We start from the raw sequence: 24,022 nt of genomic DNA on the forward strand, positions 1-24,022 counted from the left end.
TTATCACAATTTCAAACATATATCTTATAATATTTCTTCCAAACCCAAAAAACAATTTTCATTAGCAATTTTTTTTTATTAAATTCAGTATCATTTAAGTACACAAATCACAAGTTGGAAATTGTGACCAACTGTGGAAGAAAATGGCCGTTTGTCGTCATGTCTCTCAAGAATAAATTAAAGAGATGTAAAAATTCGATTGCACGGAGAAACGGTTAAATCCGGGGGAGGTTGTTAGTTTTTGGGGGTCAATGTCCGAGGGGATGGGGCATGGAAGTTGTTTTTTATTTTAGATGTTGACTTGAGAATGGAGGAGTTCATCAGGAAGAGCCAAATTCCCTCATCCACTGCTCATACTTCTCCAGATCGTGCTTCGAAACACTCTTGTTGCACTTACTGATGGCTTCGATGAAATCTTTCGTAGACACTGGCAAATCAACCTCCTCCTTCGCCAGTAATTTAATCTGTTCAGGCTTCAGACCAGCAATTTTTCGTCGCATAGACATCATGCTGGCATCCCTGAAAAACAGATAAAAAATATATAAAATTGATCGATCTTGACGACCGAAGAGATCTTTCATGGATCCCTATTCTAAATATCGTAATTTTGAAATTTTATTGTAAACCTACTTAAGACCTTTCCAAAACGTACTTAAACTTGAAAATCCATCGACCCATTTTCCAACAGTTAAGTTTCAAAGATTTTTTTTTGAAAAAAAAAATGTTACGCAATCAGAGATATCGACTTGCACTTCTCAGCAAGATTAAATATCGAGAAGATGTCTACAAGTCGGTGGTATTAGGTTCATTCGGCAGGTCCTACGGCATGGATTAGACTAGCATTTTAGTAATACAACCAACGCTATTCAGATAGGTTCACCCCATAAAGTAGGTGATGAAGGCAGTACCGGAGAAAATTCCGGAAAGCCAAAATCTAGAACGCTAAAATCCTGAAAAGCCAATATCCTGAACGGCAAAATTCCGAAAAACCAAAATCCCGAAAAGTCAAAATCCCAAATGGGTCAAAATCCAGAAGGAGTCAAAATTCCAAAAAGCCAAAATCCCGAACGGGATGAATTCCCGAAAAGCCAAAATACCGAAGGGCCGAAATCCCGAAAGGAGCGAAATCCCGAAAGATTCAAAATCCTGAAAAGTCGAATTCCAGAATGGATTGAAAGGATTGAAATCACAAATGAGTCGAAATCTCGAAAAGGCAAAATTCTGAACAGGGTGAAATCCCGAATAGCCAATGTTCCAAAGAACCAAAATCCCGAATGGGTCGAAATCCCGTAAGAGCCGAAATCCCGAATGAGTCGAAAACCCGAATGAGTCGAAAACCCGAATGGGTCGAAATCGCGAAAAGCCAAAATCCTGAACGGGGTGAATTTCCGAAAAGCCAAAACACCGAAAGGGCCGAAATCCCGAAAGGAGCGGAATCCCGAAAGATTCAAAACCTGAAAAGTCGAATTTCAGAATGGATTGAAATCACAAATGAGTCGAAATCTCGAAAAGTCAAAATTCCGAACAGGGTGAAATCCCGAATAGCCAATGTTCCAAAGAGCCAAAATCCCGAATGGGTCGAAATCCCGAAAGAGTCGAAATCCAGAATGAGTCGAAATTCCAAAAGAGCCGAAATCCCGAATGAGTCGAAAACCCGAATGGGTCAAAATCCCGAATGGGTCGAAATCTCGAAAGTCAAAATCCCGAATGGGTCGAAATCCTAAAAAAGTCGAAATCCAGGATGGGTCGAAATCCCAAAATAGTCCAAATCCCGAATGAGTCGAAACCCGGAATGGACCAAAATCCCGAACGTGCCGAAATCACTAAAATACAAAATACCGAGGAGCCAAAATCCCAAATGAGCGAAAATCCCGAATAACTAAAGTTCCAAAGAGGCAAAATCCCGAATGGGCGGAAATCCCAAACAGCCAACGCAAAAGTTTCTTTTGTCCTAGCAGCGAAACTAATAATTGTCCAAACATTGAAAATTAACCGTTGCCCTACCAAGTGAAATTTTTAATTGAAGATTTTTTTTGTTCGACTCTAAACTAAGACCCAAGGAGCATAACACCCTTAGCCTTATGAAGTTAGAATTCTATTTTTTAGTTGGTTGATATGTTTATGTGAAGGGAAATGTGGCTCTTTAGTACTTTAACTATTCGGGATTTTGACCCATTCGGGACTTTTTTGGCTTTTCGAGATTATGGCCCATTTGGGATTTTGGTTTTTCTAAAATATGGCCCCTCTGGGACTTTGGCTTTTTGCGATTATTACCCTTTTGGGACCATGGCTTTTCGGGATTTTGGGTTTTTGAGATCATGGTCCATTGAGATTTTGGTATTGTGGCTTTTCGAGATTATGGTCAATTTGGGACTTTGGCTTTCCGGGAAGATCATGGTCCATTGAGATTTTGGACTTAAGTATTTTGGCTTTTCGAGATTATGGTCAATTCGGGACTTTGGCTTTTAAGGATTATGACCCTTTCGGGACTTTGGCTTTTCAGGGTTTTGGCATTCGGGATTTGACAGACCCTGTGTAGATACACAGTTTTTGAAACCTCTCCATAAAATATCATCTAAGCCCGGTTTATGGCAGCAGTTTTAGCCCTAATGTCACATTGTATTTGCATCAAGAGCAACCTATAAAAACTTCATTGGCTACATCATCAAGTTTTAATATAGGTTTTAAACCCGAAGAAAGTTTTGACTTGCCAAGAACCTTTTTTTCATAAAATTGTTGAAAACACATAGTTAATTAACAAAATTTTAAAAAATTTAAGTAAATTGGTAAGAATTGGTAATTAAGAAATAAGCAAATTGGTAACACTTGATGCACCAGTAAAGTATTGACTAGTAAAGTATTGATGAAATTGAAAGGAGTTATTTGAGATCAATCCTAACTTGGCATCTTAAAATTTTCTCACTATTGAGAGATGAGATGAAATGTTGTTAAATGATCAAAGAGAAAAAGCCAGACCATAAAGACGTACAAACTTTAGGGCCCTTATATACTCAATCTGATCCTCGAAAATATTTAGCCTGTAAAATTTGGCAGTAGAGATTTATCCCAAACTGTAATATATTACGGACTTAGGGCCATCGATAAAGGATTCTTTGTAAAAATTTCTTTTATCTAATTTTTTACTGGCAAAATTTACAGGGTAAATATATTCTCGATGATCAGCCTGAGTCTTTTTATGCCCTTACTTTCGAGAGCTCTCAAGAGAATATCTTTGTAGTCTTTTTCTTCTACCTTTTACTCATCTAAAACCGTTAGGAAATCTTAAAATTCCATATTAAAAATGATTACGAATTCTTATTTTCCCCTGTCATTATTAAATTTCTTTGTACTTCTAGCATAACGTAGAGAAGGCGGCAGTCTAATTTCTCGATATTTTCATCGCTTAAAACTTTAAAATTCCACCCCTTTTATTGCTTGAAATCTTGCTCGATTTTTTATTTTTTTTTTTTTTGGTTTCCAAAATTTTCATTTTTCACCCTCGGGGCCAATGATGTTTCCCCGTCGGATCCGTCCGGGTGTTATCAAAGCTAGGAAGTTAATTAGGTTATCTAGGTTGGTTAAGGATAGCGAAGGGCTTCAGAAATTTACTAAAAAACCCCATTTTCATTTTTAGATATTTACCATAGAGTCTGGATCTGGACAAACTCTTCGTCCATATTCGAAAATACCCTTGAATCATTCTTAATAAAGATTTTTCAATATCAAAGGTTAAAATTATTCTAAAAAGCATATTTCTTAACCGATTTGGACAAATTTTACTTTGTTGAAAAGGTCTTGGAATCCCAGATAAATCTGATTCAGTTCCAAATGATTACAAACAGTTAAGAACTGTTAATTAATTTTTAAACGAAATTCAAGGTGTCTAAAAGCTTCGAAAACGCGTTGTGCATTTTTTTCAATCTTGGATGTTTTAGAGATTACCCAGGCGGACATTTTACCCATAGGGTAGATTCAGCCCTTTTGGCCATGTAAGCACTTTTGGCCACCTAAAGTAAAATCACATTGTAAGGCAATTATGAGTTTATTTAGAACAGGAAAATGGGTCTTTTCGTGACCTCTAATCTAACGAATTAGAAAACCATATTTGATTTTGTATCGACTTTATTAATTCTAAGTTACTGAAAGAAATTCCCGACAAGGTAAACGATCACTAAAAAAACATGGGATTCTTAAGAAACTTGTTAATGTTAAGAGAAATTGTTTTGCATTATTTTATATTTTTGATGAAAATATTTGATATTATTCAATGAAAGTCCATTTCTTAATTAACTAAATTTTATTGTGATATCATCCATAATAAGATTTTCTAACAAATTAAATGAAAATCGGCTGTGGCTAAAAGAGCTTACTTTTTTCGGCTGTGTAAGTACTTTTGGCCATTCATTTTCAAAATGTGCAAGAAGTCGTTTAAAATACTCTAATAATCACATAAAATTGGTGTTAAATAAGAATAGGACTTGTGCTGTGTATTTGTGAAAGTTTTCGGGAGCTATTTCTTCTGTTATTTTATTAAAATTCTATTGGAAACAAGTGGCCAAAAGTACTTACAAAGTACTGAAACATGCATAGTTGCATAAAATTCATTTTTCACTAAAATATCCAAAAAAATTTGGGAATTCTCTTGGATTATTAGGAAGAAACGGCTTTAAGATATCTTTGTACAAAATTTAATTTTATTTAAATAAAGATTATAAAAATTACAAGCAGGGTCACTTGCCTAAAGCGAGACAGTTTGGAAAGTTGGACAAAGCAGTGTTGAATGTGAGACACCTCCTTAAAAACTTGATAATAAATCAATTAAATATTTCAATTTTCGATAAAAAGATTATTAAACTTAATTTTATGATTATTTCAGAAGTTAAAAATGCAAAAATCATTATAAAACAATCAAAGGGTGACTTGCAAGAAGAATTTAAAAAATGTATTGCATGCGTGATATTCATAACCTTAACACGGTAGTTGTCATTTTCTCTGTTTCTTATGGAATTTGCTAGGAAAATATCAAAGTGTTTTGCTTGATTTTTCGGCATAATTTGTGAAATATTATTAAGTCCGCAGTGAAAATCGAAGGACACACATCCATTTATAAGATGAATAAAAAATATTTGTGAAATATTACATTTAAAAAGGACAGAAAAGTGATTTAATTTCGTGTTGCTTTCAAAACAAGTTCTATGAAATCTTGGACAAGTTGATTTTGTTAATGAATTTGGTGGTTTTGTGCAGTGAAATCGTGTCAACAAGGAAGACAAAGATCCTTAAGTATCCGGAGAAATAGTTAAAACAGCAGTTAGTAGCTGATAAGGAGAAAATCTCCTGGAGAAAGTCTGCCAAGATTTTCAGATTCCGAAGACCACTTTATCTGACAGAATGGATAGTAAATATCGTAAAAACATCTGGTGAAAGACGAAGAGGAGCCTCTACAGAACTCCCAAAGCAAGTGAAAAAGGACTTGGGCGGATGGGGAATTGAAATGTGCTAAAAATGGCATCCGCTTTAAAGCTGTAACTGCTGGACAGCGCGAGGCGTCTGTTAAATTTACAGAATCTCTTTTTGGTTGGACGTCCAGGAAGTTCTTGGTAATTAGCTTTCCTCAACTGTTACCCGGACATAAAGGAGGGATTAGCATAACCATCCAATGTGCAAGTATACAGAGAAAACCCTCAACATTTGATTTTTTACATATTTTGAATGACATTTTGTCATTAATATCACTATGTCCACCTTTCCAAAAGTTTTTGTCCAACTTTCCAAAATTTTGTCCATCTTTTCAAAATGTTTTATTTTTTAATTTCCGTGAATTTTCCGATTAGGGTAAGTGTGCCTAATTCCGGCCAGCTTGCAATTTCGGCCACCTTTTTTGTTCCTCGAATTTCCATGAACTTTTCGATTTTACGTACTCTAGAGATTATACAATGCAAAAGAATAACAAAAAATGTACCTACGACAAACGAGATGACGTGAAAAAGATATTGGAAGAATTTTCGAAGGGCAAGGAACTATGAGAATGAAGGTGGCCGAAATAGGGTACCAAAACTATGTCTATATTTTTATTCATTTTAAAATATATTAAGAATGATTTTAGAGTAAATAAAGACAGTAAACCCTTTATAAGCTTCCAAGGAATACTCTTTCTGAAGAAAGAATAAAAAAATCAATTTGTATTTAAAATATTACATTTAAAACTAGACTCTTTGACGCTTGCATGCAACTATGCCGAAATTTGGCACACTTACCCTATTCGGTTGCAATATTTAATAACAACTGTTAAGATTCTGTTAAAATATTTGTCAAAGAATCCCATGATACAAAAAAATGGTAAAAAATAATTATATATTCAGTTTAAAAATGCCTTTGAAATTGAAATTTTTCTTAAGTGTCTCGCTTTCCACCATTCACCCCACATGAAACTTTAAAGTGGCCAAAAGTACTTACTCCACCCTAAACGAAAATCTCATTGAATCATTCTTAATAACGGGTTTTTCAAGGTCAAGGGTTAAAAAGACTCTAGAGAGCGTATTTCTCATCCGAATGCTATCATGTTTGGGCTTGTTGGAAAGGTCTTGGAATTCCTGACAAGTCTGAACCGATTCCAATCGGTTATGAACCGGTAATGGAACCGGTTGTAATTTTTTGTCTGAAAGTCAATGCTGTTACTTTGCCAACCCCCCCCCCATTTCTTTTTCTTTAAAAGTTGGAAGTCTACTGGAGGTAATACCTTTGTAAAATGAGATTGTAAAAGCTAAAAGAGGATCATTATGAGTTTGATATTTCTCTTACCTGCAAACATTTGTAATGTCAGCCCCAGAGTATCCCTGCAATTTCCGGGCGATACTTTTAAGATCCACAGACGGATCCAATTGCACCTCACGCAAATTAATCTTCAGCAATGCCTCTCGGCCATCGTCATTGGGCAGTGGAATATAGATACGTTTCTCGAGGCGCCTTCTCAGGGCCTCATCGATGTCCCATGGAAAGTTTGTGGCAGCCAGTACCATGACAACTTTAGTCGCCTCATCACTACTTATCCCATCCATCTGTACCAGCAATTCTGACTTTACCCTCCGTGATGCCTCATGCTCAGACTCTGAACCACGTCGAGAGCACAGTGAATCAATTTCATCGATGAAAATTGTGCTTGGTGCATAGAAACGTGCCATCTCAAATAGCAGACGTACCAATTTCTCAGATTCACCACGGTACTTGGATGTGAGTGTTGACGAGGAGACATTGAAGAATGTCGTACCACATTCTGTAGCTACAGCCTTAGCCAGCATCGTTTTTCCCGTTCCCGGTGGTCCTACCATCAGGACACCTTTCCACGGTCGTCGAATACCTTTAAAGTAGTCTGGCATCCACATTGGCAATACTACAGCCTCCTCCAGGAGTCTCTTTGCCTCCACCAGATCAGCAATATCATCCCATCGTATATTGGGATTCTTCTGTAGAATATCCCTTTCTAGCATATCCACAAGATCCACATCGGCATGGCTGGCCGGCTCAAATTTACGTTCCTCCTCTGGCGGTTCTTCTTCCTTCGCCTCTTCATCAGGACTCTTGTCACTCTTCTCACCCTTTTCACCCTTCTCTATTGGATTTCCAGTGGCTCGTCGACTCTCCCTTCCTGATACCTTCCCATTTACTCCCTTCCCACCAGCAGCACCCTTTCCACCATCTTGACCCTTTTTAGCCGTCGTTCCTGGTCTCGACATTGTTTTCCTTGATGTTTCCGGCTTCCGTCCCTTCTGCTGCTGCCTGGATTGTCCACCGGATCTGCCAAGACGGAGAGAGAGAGATAGAAAGAGAAAAAGATAGAGTGATACGCACTCTTATTAGAAACAAATACCAATACAACAACACTTGGAGCCAAATGTTGATTTAGCAGCCACGATTGCCACTTCAAGGTTGACTGAGTCTCGCGCGATCGTGGATTGCACTCTCATTAGAATATCATGGTAGAGAGAGGGAGAAAGAGAGAGTTGAGGCGGAACTTATGCTTCAATCCAAGTGATTATCATCATCAAAAAATTATTTGTGATGGAGATTCACGAGATATTTCAGGTGACCCCAAAAACATCAGTTTTTGACCACAATTGGACATCAAGATTGCTCTTGGAAATGATCTTGACATCTAACTCTTTGGATCTTAAATCTCAGTTGAAATTATTATTATTTTTTTATTACCATCGGGGGCTATTTTAATTAATACGATAGAAATAAAATCTTTAATGAAAGTGAAAATTAACATTGATGATTGCATTTAATAATGAAATCATCATAGACTTGGAAATTTTTCATTTAATTAATTGCCTTTTGATATTCCACAAGAAAAATCGAGGTGGAAATCCCATAGTAGAGTAACATCTTACCGATCTAAGCCCTTAAGAATTATTACGCCCCGCCCCATTTCGAAAATATTTAAATTTGGAAGAAGTTCTAAAAGGCCTGCTTTAAAAAAATAAGCCACGCCCATTAAAAACTAGAAAATTAGAGATAAAGATTGACAAAATATTTTTATCGAAAGTGTTTGAATCATTAGTATCAACGACAATGAACGCTAAATGCTCTGCGCAATAAGTTATAGAGCTAAATTTTTCGCTTACTTCTGCTAAATTTTAAGCGACTCTAACTGTAGTAGTAGCTAAGAAACAGAAATTTGTAAAAGCCTGAATAATGGTGTATTTTTAGACTTCGAAAAGTTCATGTTCTCCCTTTTCAAAAAAAAAAACTGCTTTATCGAAGCAAAGTAGGGTAATTTGCTAAGTCGGACAGAGCTGAAAGACGGACACACTGAAAGTCAGACTACGAAAGGCGGTTATAGTACACAAATACATAATGAAGTTCAGCTGTTTCTTAACCCTTTAAGGACGATAGGAACACCGGTGTCCCATAAAGAAAATAATTTTTCCTGACTACCGAAAGTAATTTTTTTCTTATGTTTGTACGTAATTGCAAAGTAGAAGGTTGAAGGAATCTAGGATATTTTTTGCAAGTCTCCAACTATTCGCTGCATAGTAAATTTTTAAGCTAAAAAATGACGAATTTTTAAATTCTCATATTGAAAGTTGGTTTTAATTATTTTTTATACAGTAGGCTCTCGCTCAATCGGCTCTTTCTCAATCGGACGACAAAGTGGAGATTGGAAATAAATATTATTATTATTATTATATTATTATTATTTTGTTGACAATTTTCACGTTTAATTATTAAGCTAATTCGATCAAATTCTCTGTAGTTCTGCCTATTCTTCCTATTATTCAATTCTATTGCTAAACCGGATGACATTTTGCCCCATATTCCCGATTGAGAGAGAGTCTACTGTACTTCCTTTTTTTAAGCAAAACCGTTTTGAGAAAAGAAACTACAATACTCAAACATAATATTTTTCATTACCGCAAAAATTATCATTATCAGTCATTAGTATCGTCAGAAAAAAATACTTAAATTTTTGGGCTATTTTTGTCCCTATCGTCCATAGAGACGAAAAATACGCCAAATCACACTTTGTTGGATTTTCTAAGGTTAAATGCAAAACCTTTTATTGATTTTGTATATCGGTTTCATTTTTATTGCTGATTTTCGGTCAGCGAAAACTGTCTCGTCGTTAAAGGGTTAAGCATCCGGCTTCCAAAATCCTATACTCTAAGTTTGATGAATTAAAAAAAAAAGAAGAAAAGCAACAAAATCCTTAAATTTAGGGTAAAATGGGAAAATTTGAAACCATTTTCAATCTGGAACATTTGAGACATCCTCATTGTTTCACGGACAAGGAGAAAAAGATCACGAAATAGAAGAAAAAGAAGAAAAGAAAAAGAGTTTCTTAATACGTTTTTTTTTCTTTTGCACATATAAAACCGTAGGGAAATCTCAAAATTCCAAATTGGAAATGGTTCCAAATTACTCCATTTTACCTTAGTTCTTTTATAGTATACAGCTAACGGTTATTACCATTCTTATATTTCGGCTTAGCATTTATTCTTCGAAGATTGCTAAATACTTAACATATTTCATTATCTGATACAATGCACCGTTTGCTTTTAATCCTAGACACTATACTCTCTCCGATACCGGCAAAAATCCCGAAAAACGAAATTCCGAAAGCGAAGGTCACGAAGATCAAAATTCCGAAAATCTCGAATGAATCGAAGTCCCAACTAGACTGGAATCCCGAAAAACCAAAATTCCGAATAGGCTAAAATCCCGAAAAGTCAAAATTTCGAAAGCCCAAATACTGAAAGCCAAAATCCCAAATGGTCAAAATTCTAAAAAGGACGAACTCAGAAGACAGAACACAGAAAACTTCCTTTTGCCTCCAGCAAGCGCGTTTGCAATTATGAGAATACTTATGACATTTTTGAAAACTCGAGATTTTGGATTTCGCAATTTTAGCGTTCGGAATTTTTTCTTTCGGAATTTTGACTTTTCGTGATTTTTGGCAAATTTGGGATTTTGACCATTAATTTGGTGACTTTAGCTATTCAGAATTTTATCTATTCAAGATTTTAACCGGGACTCCTCTGTTCACAAACCCGGTTAAATTAAAATTTAATCTTTTCTTAATGGGCCATTTCCATTGAGAAATTTTTCAAGAAATTTGTTAGAAAATTTTCAACTCCATATGAAAAAACGGTGCTTTTATGACAAAAAGTTCATTTTGGTTGAAATTTTTCGCATAAAAGCTTAAAAATAAAAATTATGAACAGTTTTCCAGAGTGTTCCTATGGCGAACAGCGCCATCCATTGAGTTTTCTTCTGATACTTGCAAGACAATGAGTTATCAGCTGAGCAAATTTCCATTAAAAAAAACTTGTCTTTATTTAACAGTGAAGGTGTTTTTAGCTGAAATTCAAGTACTTGTAGGTTCTTTGGAGGTGAAAATAGTGCGTGCAGTAAGAAAATATCCCTGTATTGGGGATACGGTATGCCAGGACTCCGATTTACGGTAAAGGCGGGCAAAGTGTTAGAAGTGGTAATGGTTTCAATTACCGCTCATTTCGGTTGTTTTTTTTTGCATTTTTAAAAATACAAAAATGCAAAAATACCGTTGAGGTCGTAATAGCGGTTTTTCAAGGTCAAAGGTAAAAAGGCTTCAAGAGGGCATATTTCTCAACAGAATGGGATAACGTCTGGGCTTTTTAGAAAGGTCTTGAAATTTCTGACAAGCCTGAACTAGTTATTTCAATCAGTAACAAACCGGTTATGAACTGATAAGCATTTTTGTGCGAAAATCAATTTATTGCCTTTAAGCAATTTTGGGTTATGTTTTAAGTGATTTAAAAATCGATTCAAATCGTTTGTGAACCGGTAACCGGGGAAAGGAAAATTTAAATTTAACAGGTTAAAGAAAAATTGTGTAATGCCCCTCCCTTTCCTCTCCATCAAACTCACAAAAAGATTTATCAATAGGAGGGACTAAAAATTGGCCACGCCTCCTTCACACAATTTTGTGTAAGGATTGTATGCAGTAGCAGAATGTCTCAAATTTTGAAGAAATTCAAAATACGCCTCTTTGGTGTCACAAATTAAGAACAGTTATTTTTTCAGCTACAGTAGACTCTCTCTCAATTGGGCATCCGGTTTATCGATAGATTTGGGCGTCAAAGCTTTTCTAAATTCCACAAAAAACGCTCAATTATAAAGAATCACGATAAAATAGGAAGAACTACAGCGAATTTGAGCGAATTAGCTTCATAATTAAACGTGAAAATTGTCAACAAAATTTTTCGCCAGATTGAAAAAGATACGATTGAGCGAGAGTCTACTGTAAATGCCTATATTTTCTGCGCTGTATTTTTCGGATAATTTTCAGGGCGTGGCCTTTATTTTGGAGCTGCTTTCAATTAAAGAAAATGGACTGAAAGGCTCAGAATTTCAAAGTATGTATCATCTTTAAAAGATGTTATTCCCAGAAGCGAGCGCTTCTGACACAAATTTATGAAGATTCTTTAGGAGCACAGATACAATTTTCATAAAGAATTGGTAAATTGGTATAGCCACGCTATGCCATCATTTTTCTTAACGTTGTTTAAATATAATCACATGAGGGTTAGAGGCCGATTTATATAGGAAAATAGCTCTTTGTGTTCTTAACAGATAAGGAAAGGTCTGGAAATTTAGGAATATTTTGCAGGTGGTGTAAAATTCAAATCAAGACAGAAACTAATTAGAAGCTAATTTGAAATGCAAATAGTTGAGAATTTACCTAAAACCCGATTCTATTTTAATCTTCCGGAAAATATTTTAAGGTGGATTTGCGAATTGTACTTACCTTGAGTCCAGAGGCGTTGGCGGTGGCCATACGTCTGGGTCACGATGGGACGGTGGCATCCAAATATCCGGATCTGGACGAAACCACGATGATGGATCCTTGGCAGCCACTTCTGTTGTCGGCACACGAAGCTTGGTCTTGAGCGGTGTATTCTGGAGGTCAATACTTATCTCAGTCAGTGTCCTCTGAATGGATTTTACCTCACTGTACTCCTTGGACAGTTGCTGCTGAATCTGCAAGATAAGATAGTGCCGACAGTGTTGAAGAAGTTTTAATAAATTGGATGTGCCGCCTGATATCTTACCAAAGTCCACTTTCCCTTGCGCACGGGATCGGCCAGACCCAGCACCAACTGCTGAACCATTTGGAGGACACCTTCGTAGTAAATGCCAGCCGAGTCATAATTTCCAATCAGAGCCATTTCACGGGCCAGTTTCGCGTTATCGCTGATCTCCGACGCTGAAACTGCTGCCATCACGGTCATTCCTGTGCCGGGAGAGCGCAGATCTACAAAGGGATTGAAGACACAAAGACAGTGTCTCGCGTTGTTCTCAGAATCACAGTCACTAAAAGCACTTCTGGCCTCTCTTCCAGCCGCGTACAATGGGACGCCCACCCGAAATTCCGCCTCCCACCGCTTAAAAATGCGATCAACGAGGTCCAACAACCGTAACTTGTAATTTTGAGTTGCAACAATAAATTTGTGGCAGAAAACTTTACAGCAATTTGGAAGGAAGAGAAGGCACATACTTAAAAAAAAAATTGGTGGCAGTAAAATTGACACAGAAGCCACTCGCCATTCCATTAAAAAGGTAGTGGAGTGGAAAATTGAGTCGCACCGGATGCAGAATTAATACTTTTCCGTGCACCCAGGTCTTTTCCTCAATTCTCCAGGCGAATAAACGGCATTGGGAGGCGTTGAAAAAAGCATACATTACCGAGCAAAAAACCTCGATTTTTGCACAAGAGAACGTAAAAAACACGACATTGACAGTCAAATAAATCCCCATTTTTGGTCAAACTCCCGGAATCACAGTGGCACCTTCTGCGACTACTTTGTTTTTCACATCCAACACACTTTCCCGCACACTGGGCCCCATTGCACACCAACCAACCGATTGAGAGGATGTTTAATTTGGATTTTTTGCAATTTACTTACCAGTTGCCAATTACTTTTCGATTATAATTGTGATTAATAAATTTTACACGCACAGCCAGCGACTGCTCACTCTGACATTTGGGCGATTTTTGACAAGTTGTGTGACAGCATCCGAGACACAAACCGCAAATTGCTCAAACTGAGCTCAGCTTACACTGAAAAAAATCACACTGTTAAATAATTTCAAGACAAAGGAAATATTTTTCATGCGGAATTTTGATTTCTGAAACTTTCATTAAAAAAAAAAAAACATAAACGATTTTGTCACGCCCACATCGTTGGTAAAGTGCCCTCGAGTCGACCGGTGGGTCACTTTTTGAATGTTTAATGGCAAATTTACACGAAATTGTCACTGATTCATATTATTTATGGAATAATTAACATATTAATGTTAGATCATACGCCAAATATTAGTGCAAATATAAATAAATTGAATAAATAACACTACCGGTCGAATTGAGGAACCGGTCGACTGGGTCGACTTGAGGGCACTTTACCTTAGTTGTGAGACCAAGCGAACTTAAGATTTTTTATCAATTCTAATTACAAAATTTAGGAGTTCTCTTCCAAAAACACGAGTAACGAACGATAAAAGCGGTAAAATATTTAATACTGTGTAGCTCTAATTTTGTAAAAGTAAAATGTAAACTAATTGAAAGAAAATGGAGATTAAATAATTTAATATGAAACTCTTGCGTATTTAAAATTTTCTACTTGAAATATTTTAATTCATGACTTTAATGCCCTAGACACACTTGCGACTAAAGTCCAGAGATGACTAAGTTCGTTCATAGCCAAGTCAGTTCCTGACACACTGCAAACGAGGCTTAACATTCACTGCGACTCACAAAACATAACTTTTGTGGGTTTTTATGCAGATATTTCTATTTAAATGCACTAATCTCATTTGAAAATCAAATTACTTGTAAATTTACTTCTAATTCACGCATAACAACAAGAATTATTCACTAGAATCGCGAAAATTGGCTTAAGTCGCGAGACAGCTTCCACCTCACAAATAATTGCAATTAGCAATAATTATTGTACATTAACTGAGATACAAATTTACAAATAATTTCATTTTAAATAGAGTATATGTACATTACAATAAAAATATCCGAATAAAAACCCACAAATTCTATGTTTTGTGGATACCAGTGAATGCTAAGCCTAGTTTGTAATGTGTCAGGAACTGACTTGGCTATAAACGAGCTTAGTCGTCTCTGCACTTTAGTCGTAAGTGTGTCTTGGGCATAAGTGTTGACTTTTATACTAAGTTATTATTATTATGACAAAGTCTTTGGGAAAATACAGTAAAATAGCAATAGTTTTGAAATGCTGATAATTTCAAGTTTTATAAAGTGTTAGAAGAAAATGTATAAAGCATCCCTGGCAGACCTAGCAGTTAATCTATTTTAAAAATCTAAACATAGATCTTTAGAAAGATTAGGTATTTGTATAATAAATCGAATACGAATTGTTTTTTAAAAAAAGACGAATATTGCAAAACAATGGAACTTATTGAAAAAAAAAATGTTTTGAATCTGGCTTTCCAATCTGAAAAACGTTATGATAAGTACTTAATTCAATCCACAAACGATAATATTTCTTCCACAGTTTTCAAAATTTCTTGTAACATTACTAATCATTTTCAAATTTGCTTTTAAAATCAATTTTTCATTCACTATAGTAGTTCGTGTTCGTACAAGTTTTCTCATATATTTATTTGCTCAAAAACACTCCAAACAAAATTTTCGGAATTTTCCGGAAGCAAAGAGCTATTTCGACGGAGATAGCTTTTTGCCCCGAAGAGCATTATTACCATTATTGCAGTTCAATTTCAATAAAGTTGATCAAATTGTGATACAAAATGTTAATTTTTTAAATTATTTTTATTAGATATTGAATATTTTATCTCAATATTAATAAAATTTTAGAAGAATACGTCAAAATAAGTCCCTGGCGCGCATAAAATCAATTTTTTAAAATAGAATTTCGTAATATTATGCAGGAATCTTATGTATATTAAAGGTAGAGATTGATATATGAAGCAGAAAAATATAAATTGGTGTATCTAATGATTTTTTATATAAAATAATTGTGATACTAGTCTCAATTACAGCTTCTGGAGTGCAATTTTGGATATTCTTGTTTTTGACGAGATATTTTCAATACCGATCGCATTTTCGGACTATCTTGCTGAATATTTTATCTCAAAGTAAAGTAGCTAACATCCTACAAAAAAGACATCCTTGATGAATAATTCTGTGATTCTCGCTGGATTAAGATATGCAAAAGGTGCAAAACCATTTCACAAAATTGAACACTTCACTTGTCCAGCGGAAACTCAACCATTTGAAATTCAAAATATTTGAACGCGTTCGGGCACTTTCTTGTACTTTTGCAGAGGGTGCTAGTATAGCAAATTTACCACGTGCTCGTGGGAATTCCGTCTGTTTGCACCGTTATGATTTGTTATGTGAATTGATAAGGTCCATGTACCTTGGGTGAAAATTCACTTTACACCTTGTTTTTCTTTTTCGAATTCCTGTTGGAATTTCACATAAAATTTTCTTTAAAAAAAAACAGAAACTATTGAAAATTTTACAGGAAAATATATTGATATGGGTCCTTAAAATCCTTGCCAAATTGCTAGGAAAGAGAAAATTCAATGGAAATTGGCATTTTGCTACGAGAATTTGTAAAAATTCACTTTGTTTTTATATTGTCAATTTTCATAAAATTTATATATGTAGAAGCAATAAAACCCGCCATAAGCAACAAAGGCTCTGCTTTGGCAAAATTCCCATTCTTTTCGAGACAATAGTCTCCTTCCCAGGACCAGAACCTCTGAGGGTGGTGAAGAAGACTGTCAAGCGAGTATCTTATAGGACTATTAGTAACGAATAGGCATGCAAGTAGAGAAAGGGAGAACTCTCTCTCTTCTTGGCGGACCGTCGTGCAGTGCAGACGTGTTTAGGATTAGCTCCTCGCGTACAGTCGGGGGCCCACCCCAGTTAATTGTTCGCAAGCCGGTCCATTCCCCATTTAAATAAAATATTAATTCGCATTGCCCCCACATATAAAAATTACAAGAAAATGGAAAAATATTTATTGGAAAATGATATTATGCAGGGCGGAGTATTTTCATACATTTTCCGTACAAAAATATGGTATATTTTCTCTTAAGTGATTTTTTAGTTTTAGTATAAAACCAAATGCAATCATTTAAAAACTTTTACCAAACGAAAGAGTATCTAATGTTATGTTATTGGCTCAAAATTTATAATAATTGCACGAGGATAACAGTTCCTAAAACCTATATGAAAAAACGTAAAATTCGCAATTTTTTGAATTTTTCTGACAAATTTTCTATTTGTAACACCAGTAACATTTTAAATTCAATCAAAATATATTCTCTGTACATGTGCCTACCATTTCGTGTTATATTTATTTTTGTAGGATCTCAGACTTAAAAATTATAAAGAATTTAAGAAAAATATACCATTTCTGAATTAAAATGCTCCAACCGTTAGTTAAGCATCCTAGATATTATGAGTCCTAGAACTGCTGTAGAAGTCTTACGGAACGAAAAACTATTGTAAAAATACTTTTTTTGTTGAGAATATCTGCACTGGAATTTTATGACAGATTGGTATTTTACATGATTTTTTGTCTCGGGTTTTAAAGTGTTAATGGAATATAACGGTCAAAAACTCAAAAATTATGTGAAGAGGGCGTGGTCTATTTTATTTTGTAATAGACATACAAATTCACATCAAGAAATATAATTTCATTATAGAATGCCAAAATATCCTATTCATCCTATTATTTCGAAACAAATTTTTTCAAGAATAAATAATTTTAAAAGTGATTCACATTTTATTAGTTTAGTGTAGTGTAGTGTTAGTGTACTTCGATGAAATATTTCGTAAGCACTAAACCCCTCGGTGAAGTCGTTTTCGCATTTTACAGTGTACCATTTGACAGTGGAAAAGCAGCCCGAAAAGTGAGCAAAAAATTTTTTTCAATTGTCACCATCACTCCATTAGTTTTCTTGTTCGCTGTTCGTGTTTCTCTGTGGCAGGAAAAGTTGGATAAAGTACCGCAAAAATCACTTGAAACACACGTAGGAATTCACATCAATTCACATACATCGTCTTACGTGAATTTTACATTGCAAACTCAGTGTTTTCCGTGGAATATTTGCTGTCTTTTTCTTTGTTCGAATTCGTACGGCTCTCCCACAAAATACAAAAGAAAAAAAAAGAGAAGAGACCTCCAGAGATCCGCGAAACAATAGTACATTAAGTTGGAAATCATCTGCTCAATTAGGAGTGAAAACTAATTAGTCGTTTTCTCGACACCTTTTCGTGTGAGCTTGTACAATGACTGGCGCAGTTTTTTAGCATCTCTAAAAGTTCTGGTAAGTCCAACATCTATCGATTTTCCATGTTCACCACCCTCTATAAAGCACCCTTACGACCGTGAAAAATTGCCTGGTATTTGAGAGGCTCAGCCCTAGCGGTGGGCTGAGGTCCATGAGCCCTTAAGGCTGTTCCAGAGAAGAGTTATTTTAGGACCTAGGGGAGTTAATCTGATCGGAATCCTTACGTTTTTGTGTGTGAGAAGATCACCCGAATGGGGTTTTGCCCTTTCTGAGGGCCCCGGATTTGTGGAAAATACCCAGCTCCAAATGTCCAAATCTTGAACACTTAAAGAAAGCATTAGCATCCACTACACTCCGTATCACAGACGAACTGGCGCCAAGAATTGACCTACAGAGAAGACCCCCAAAGAAGTCCAGTCAAGTCACTCACCTCTGCCGAAAAGAACCCAAGGAGAATTCAGAGATTAAGGTCTCCCCACTGGCTGTTTTCACAGAAACACATCAGACACTGTATCTTTGGCGCCACTGAATTGTTCCCCTGCGTCTGATCTTATAATTTTGCAAGCAAAAGAGAAAAAAAAGAAGTTATTGCAAAACATTGAGGCAGAGGAAGGAGGGACAGAAAAATGTGAGAAAGAGTGTGGAAAAGAATGGTGAGGAAGTGGCGCCGTTGAGACTACCAAGAATATACCCACTGATTCTCTAACATGCCCCACTATTTCTGTCTGCACTACTGGTTTGTTTTTAGATGAGATTCTTCTCCTAAAACTGAGAATTCTCAGCTATTGTCATAGTTGCAGAAATAGCCGCTATCCCAAAGAATAAGAACTCTATCAGGTCACTAGCAATCTCATTCAAAAAATCAGGAATTTTACTTAAGAAAATTAAATTCCCTCAAGTCTGAAATAAATCTAGCTTTAAATCTTTAAATTTCTCTTTATCTGATTTGTATTCTGCTATAAATATCTTTAATTTCAAAGTCTCATATTTTATTAAAGTTGCAATAAACCTCAAATATTCAATTTAAATGTCAAACTTTTCTAATGTGCTGGATACACTTATGGCCTTGCCAGACCTGAGGATTAGCTGAGTGACGGCTTAGCGCAATTATAATTATAAATAATTGTTAAATTACATTTCCATCATTTTCCACTTAAGTCGTAATGATATTAGATTATATTTACATATTTACAGATTGGTAGATTTTTTTGTCAAAACGGTGTATTTTGAAATAAATCACGTCAAAATGATCTACAGTAGACTCTCGCTCAATCGGTTCTTTTTCAATCGGGCGCAAAATTTTGTTGGCAATTTTCACGTTTAATTATGAAGCAAATTTGCTCAAATTCACTGTAGTTCCTCTTATTTTATCATGATTCTTTATAATTGAGTGCTTTTTGTGGAATTTACAATAACTTCGATAATTTCATAATAATCGATAATTTGGATGACATTTTGCCGCATATGCGCGATTGAGAGAGTCTACTGTATTTTCAAAGAAATTTCTCACAATTAAAGCTTCAAAAGATCGTCACGACTAGCTTTAAAGTTAAAGATAAACTAAATAACTGACATTTCCATTTCAACTTTGTTATTGAGAAGTTTGTTGCTTAGCTTTAAATGTTAAAAAAATTGATACATAAAAAAAAGATGTTATATCGAAGATTACAAAATAGCTCTTAAAGGCCAATTTAAACTTTATTTATTAAACAATAAACTTACTTATGGCCTCTGCACACAAGTGAAATTTATGTCCATATCGAAGAGTTTTTCCTACACAAGCGTACGGAATTTGCTTCAATATGGACATAATTTCCTCTAGTCTGTAGACCCCATTAATCTTACGATCAATTGTAAAACGTGACGAAAGTCTAGAATTTGAAGTTAAAAATTTATTGTCAAAATGACATTTTATATATATTACAAGCTCATTTATTTTCATTATTTAAAACTTAAATAAAAATATTATAGTTTTAAAATTAAATTTAACTTTTATGACCTCTATAATTTTGATGAAAAAACTGAACACTGACACGATGTACAGTAGACTCTCGTTCAATCGGCTCTTTTTCAATCGGGTGAAAAATGTTGTTGACAATTTTCACGTTTAATTATAAAGCTAATTTGCTTAAATTCGCAGTAGTTCTTCCTATTTTATCGTGATTCTTTATAATTAAGTGCTTTTTGTGGAATTTACAAAGGCTTGGACGCCCAAATCTATCGGTAAACCGGATAACATTTCGCCCCAAATGCCCATTTGAGAGAGAGTCTACTGTACGTCATTTACATTCACATCTGCAAGCCATTAAAAATGCTCCATTTTGATGAAAATCTCTTACAAATGTGTTAAAAATATCTTTTAAGAATTTTCTTATTTTGATTTCATTTTTTTGATTAATTTTAAGCTTGTTACAATTTAACATGGCATATTGCCGTTACGCACTGAAGTAATTTAAAATCTCCATATTTGGCATTATTGAATAAATTTTAATATTTTTTCATAAAGAAATGAAAGTATTTCAGTGCTGGCCAAAATCCCGTACACCCGATATCTCGAAAAGTCAAAATTTCTAAAATCTAAAATCCCAAATACTAAAATCCAGAATAGTTTAATTCTTGAAAGGGACGAAATTATACAGAGAAAAATTTGTGGTATAATTTTCTAAAACACAGAAAATTTCTCTTTGCCTCCAGCAAGCACAAGCGCAATTTTAAGAGTAGCTACAACATTTTTAAAATCTCGGAATTTTTGCTTTTAGGATTTTGGTCGTTTCGGGATTTTGGTATTTTGGATTTGGGCTTATTCGGGATTTTGATCCATTTGGGATTTTGGCCTTTTCGGAATTTTGGGTTTTCGGAATTTGGGCTTTCAGGATTTTGGCCGTTTCGGGATTTTGATCCATTCGGGATTTCAATTCACTCGGGATTTTGGCTGTTTCGAGATTTTTGAGTTTGGGATTTTGGCGTTCAGAATTTTGGCTTTCAGGATTTTGACCATTTCGACATTTTGGTCCTTTTGGGATTTTAGTATTCAGAATTTTGATTTTCAGGCTTTTGGCCGTTTCTGTATTTCGGCGTTCGGAATTTAGGCTTTCAAGATTTGTCCGTTTCGGAATTTTGGCATTCTGGATTTTGGCTCATTCGGGATTTTGGGTTTTCGGAATTTGGGCTTCCAGGATTTTAGCCGTTTCGGAATGTTGGCTCATTCGGGATTTTGATCCACTATTGATTTTGGCCGTTTCGGGATTTTAGTTCATTCGAGATTTTTTAATCCATTCGGGATTTCAATCCACTTCAATCCAATCAATATGAATGAATATTCGACTTATCTGAAGTGCAAATAAGCAGATAATAACTCGTGATATAGATAATACAAAAAGAATATGAGAATGTGGCACTGTGTTTATTAAGGAATAATTATTATGGAATTTATTTAAAATTTGACGAATTACCATTTGGAGTAGATTCTTAATTATTATATTTTACGCTAATCACTCCATTTGAGAGATTTAATTTAGCTTCTGAGAAATTTATTTATTTAATTTTTTACTTAAAACAAGACTTTTGAAAAATTAATCTTGTAAAGCAGTAAAGAATTAGGGGGAATTGGACCACCTTTGAAATTGGGGTTTTTCTCTTATATTTAAGTGGAACTGAGCCATATCATAATGTAATTTAGCTTCTCAATCTGTTTGTGCACCTGAATTATTTCACGATAAGGCTGAATTTTATTTTAAAATAGGTGAAAGATCACAATTTCAAAAGTACCTCACTTTCAAAGGCGCTCCACTTCCCCCTAAAGTCTCTCTTCAATTATTTATTTATTTTTCCTTAAAAACGTTTTTATTTTTATTTTTGGACAGTTAGTTGTGGTGAATTAAAAATCTTGCTTGAATATTTTATTCTTGAGTGTCATCTACATTCAATTAAGTATTTAAAATCATAAAATATATGTATATTAATTTATTTCCGTTCTCTGACCGGTTGAAATTTCGAACGCTTTCAAATTTTGGCCAATCACAGAACACGATGACCATAAAATATTTTGCGATGTCAAATATTGAGTTACATGTGAATAATGCTTTAGTTATATTTCGTACATTATTCATAAAAAAACATTTAAAAAAATCTAATGGGCATCGGATTAACTATATCGCCCATAAAAGAATAATCAAAATTACAAGGTAATCTTTTGCAACTAGAATCAATTCGATATGCATTAGGTAATGTTGTTATCCCAGTCGAACCTTCTTATGATACTTACATTTGCTATATATCACATGATGCTGGATCAATTGAAAGGGGGTTAATTGTGCTAGGAGCTTTATTCCAGTGAGGGTAGCGAGATAAATTAAATGAGGTGGAAAGGCGAGGACGCAAGTGGAAAATATCGATTTTTCCATCACAGACACGATATATTGTTAGAGAATGTATGATAAACACCAAGGGATACGGTCAAGGTTCTCGCATTGGCCATGTGCCAAAATCCATCCTCCCAGAAAATTCAATTGAATACCTTAATCCTTTCCGAAATCGCGAGAAATGCCAGAGGAATGTCCCAAAGAGTGTGCGAGTCTATCTCGTCACATTCCGCTATAATGTTTTCTTTCTGGTAACAGCTGATCGTCGTTTTGATGTACAAAGTTATGTGGGAGCTATAAAGTAAATGCTGTGTGAGGGAGACAGAGAAAAGCTTCATGAGGGAGCAAAGGCAAAACACTTTTCAATATTAACGTTCGGCTAAAGATATCCACCACAATTTGTGTGTGTTGCTTGTCTGTGGATGACGCTAATTTTGAAACAAAAAAGTTCCTTGACTGATAAGAATAAAAAGAAATGGCTTGGTTTATCTCAAAGAAAATAAATCATAAACGTTTTAAGGTCTTTGGTAATTAAGAAATTCTATATAGATAAGACCTATATTGGACTAGTCGCTAGATAAAAATGTCTATGTAATTTTGCGTATGAATGTCACAAGCTACGAGCGTATTTATCTTTTACAAGTGTCTCAAAATGTATAAGAAATATACTAAAAAGTGTACGTAGGGCGGAGTCATCACTTATGGACATTATACACTTATGGACACTGTACAAAAATTTTAAGTTCTTACCTAAAACACATTTTGAAGAATTATAAAATTATTAGTTTATGTCGTGATTAACAAATTTTATGATTTTTCGAAATCTATTTTAGATGAGAACCTAAAATTTTTGCAAGCTGTCCATAAGTTTCTAACGTCCACATGTGATGACTCCACCCTACGTGCTAATCACACAAGAAAAAAAAGTTTTCAAAAGAATTGTTGAAATAATAAACTAAATAGCCATTTAATTTATTCTCATTAAGTTGTTTCTCCATTTAAGATTACTTATTTATGTAAATTTAAACAGTAAAATAAAAAAAAAATGGCAGATATTTATTCACTATTATTTATTTTTTATTTTGAAAAAGACTTATAAAAAGTACTACTTTTACTTCTTTTCACTATATCACCTACATTTTAAATACAAGACCGTCAAGTTGTCATCTGAATAACTCCTATCCGAGTAAAGTTATTATTATTAAAATTTAGTGGATATTTTTACACAAGTTGCGCTGGTTTGCGCAGCTACGTACAAAATTTTTCTACTTATGTTACGTCTCATTTTCTCCGCACACATTACACCGGACATAAAAATCTTAATCAAATCTTAACTTATATTTTTGTAACACTTGAAAAACCATTTTTGCACTGCATACTGACAGTCAATTAAGTGTGATTTTCTCATAATCACACCTATTGTAATTCCCGGATTTTCTCTAACACTTCCAATCGAAATGTAGAAAATTCTACTCAAAAACATGACAAATTGGATGTGAAATTCTCAAAATACTCCACATGGGCAATGAAAGAATCACATCTTCCATAAGCAGATTTAGGCATAATGTTTGATCTGACAGAAGTAAAACGAAAACCTGATGAAGTATTATTTTGCTATGGAAGAGCGTGTTTTTCTTCGAGATTTTCGTGAAAAACATTTAATATCTCTATTTTCTTGTGAACTAATTCAATGGAATCTCCGGGATGGGTCAAATATTCAAGGGGGCGTGCACAGTGTAATCCAAAACAGTGAGAAATTCTCAGTCTTTGGTCAATAACTTTGACAGATGTTTTTGCAAAGCTGCAAAATTCAATTTTCCTAA

General features: G+C 34.8%; 2 protein-coding genes across 3 annotated transcripts in view; one reads left to right on the forward strand and one right to left on the reverse strand.

The window, feature by feature from the left end:
• Positions 1 to 55: 55 nt before the first annotated feature.
• LOC129810462 (katanin p60 ATPase-containing subunit A-like 1) lies at positions 56 to 18,496 on the reverse strand. Of its 2 annotated transcripts, none has more exons than XM_055861006.1 (6): positions 18,063 to 18,496; positions 13,449 to 13,603; positions 12,594 to 12,796; positions 12,290 to 12,522; positions 6,802 to 7,794; positions 56 to 519 (listed from the first exon to the last, which is right to left on the reverse strand). In XM_055861006.1, exons 3-6 carry the CDS (start codon positions 12,771 to 12,773, stop codon positions 321 to 323), a joined length of 1,605 nt encoding a protein of 534 aa, XP_055716981.1. In that variant the 5' UTR covers positions 12,774 to 12,796; positions 13,449 to 13,603; positions 18,063 to 18,496; the 3' UTR covers positions 56 to 320. The 2 variants fall into 2 exon arrangements, with proteins under 2 accessions (XP_055716981.1, XP_055716980.1); XM_055861005.1 differs by having other exon boundaries at positions 18,269 to 18,379.
• Positions 17,452 to 24,022, forward strand: part of LOC129810443 (uncharacterized) — a 31,838-nt gene continuing 25,267 nt past the window's right edge. Inside the window, exon 1 of the mRNA XM_055860931.1 lies at positions 17,452 to 17,874. The gene's annotated coding sequence lies outside the window, so the exon portion shown is untranslated. The remainder of the gene's footprint in view (positions 17,875 to 24,022) is intronic.

This window comes from Phlebotomus papatasi, chromosome 1, assembly GCF_024763615.1.
Source record: "Phlebotomus papatasi isolate M1 chromosome 1, Ppap_2.1, whole genome shotgun sequence".
Lineage (NCBI taxonomy): Eukaryota > Metazoa > Arthropoda > Insecta > Diptera > Psychodidae > Phlebotomus > Phlebotomus papatasi.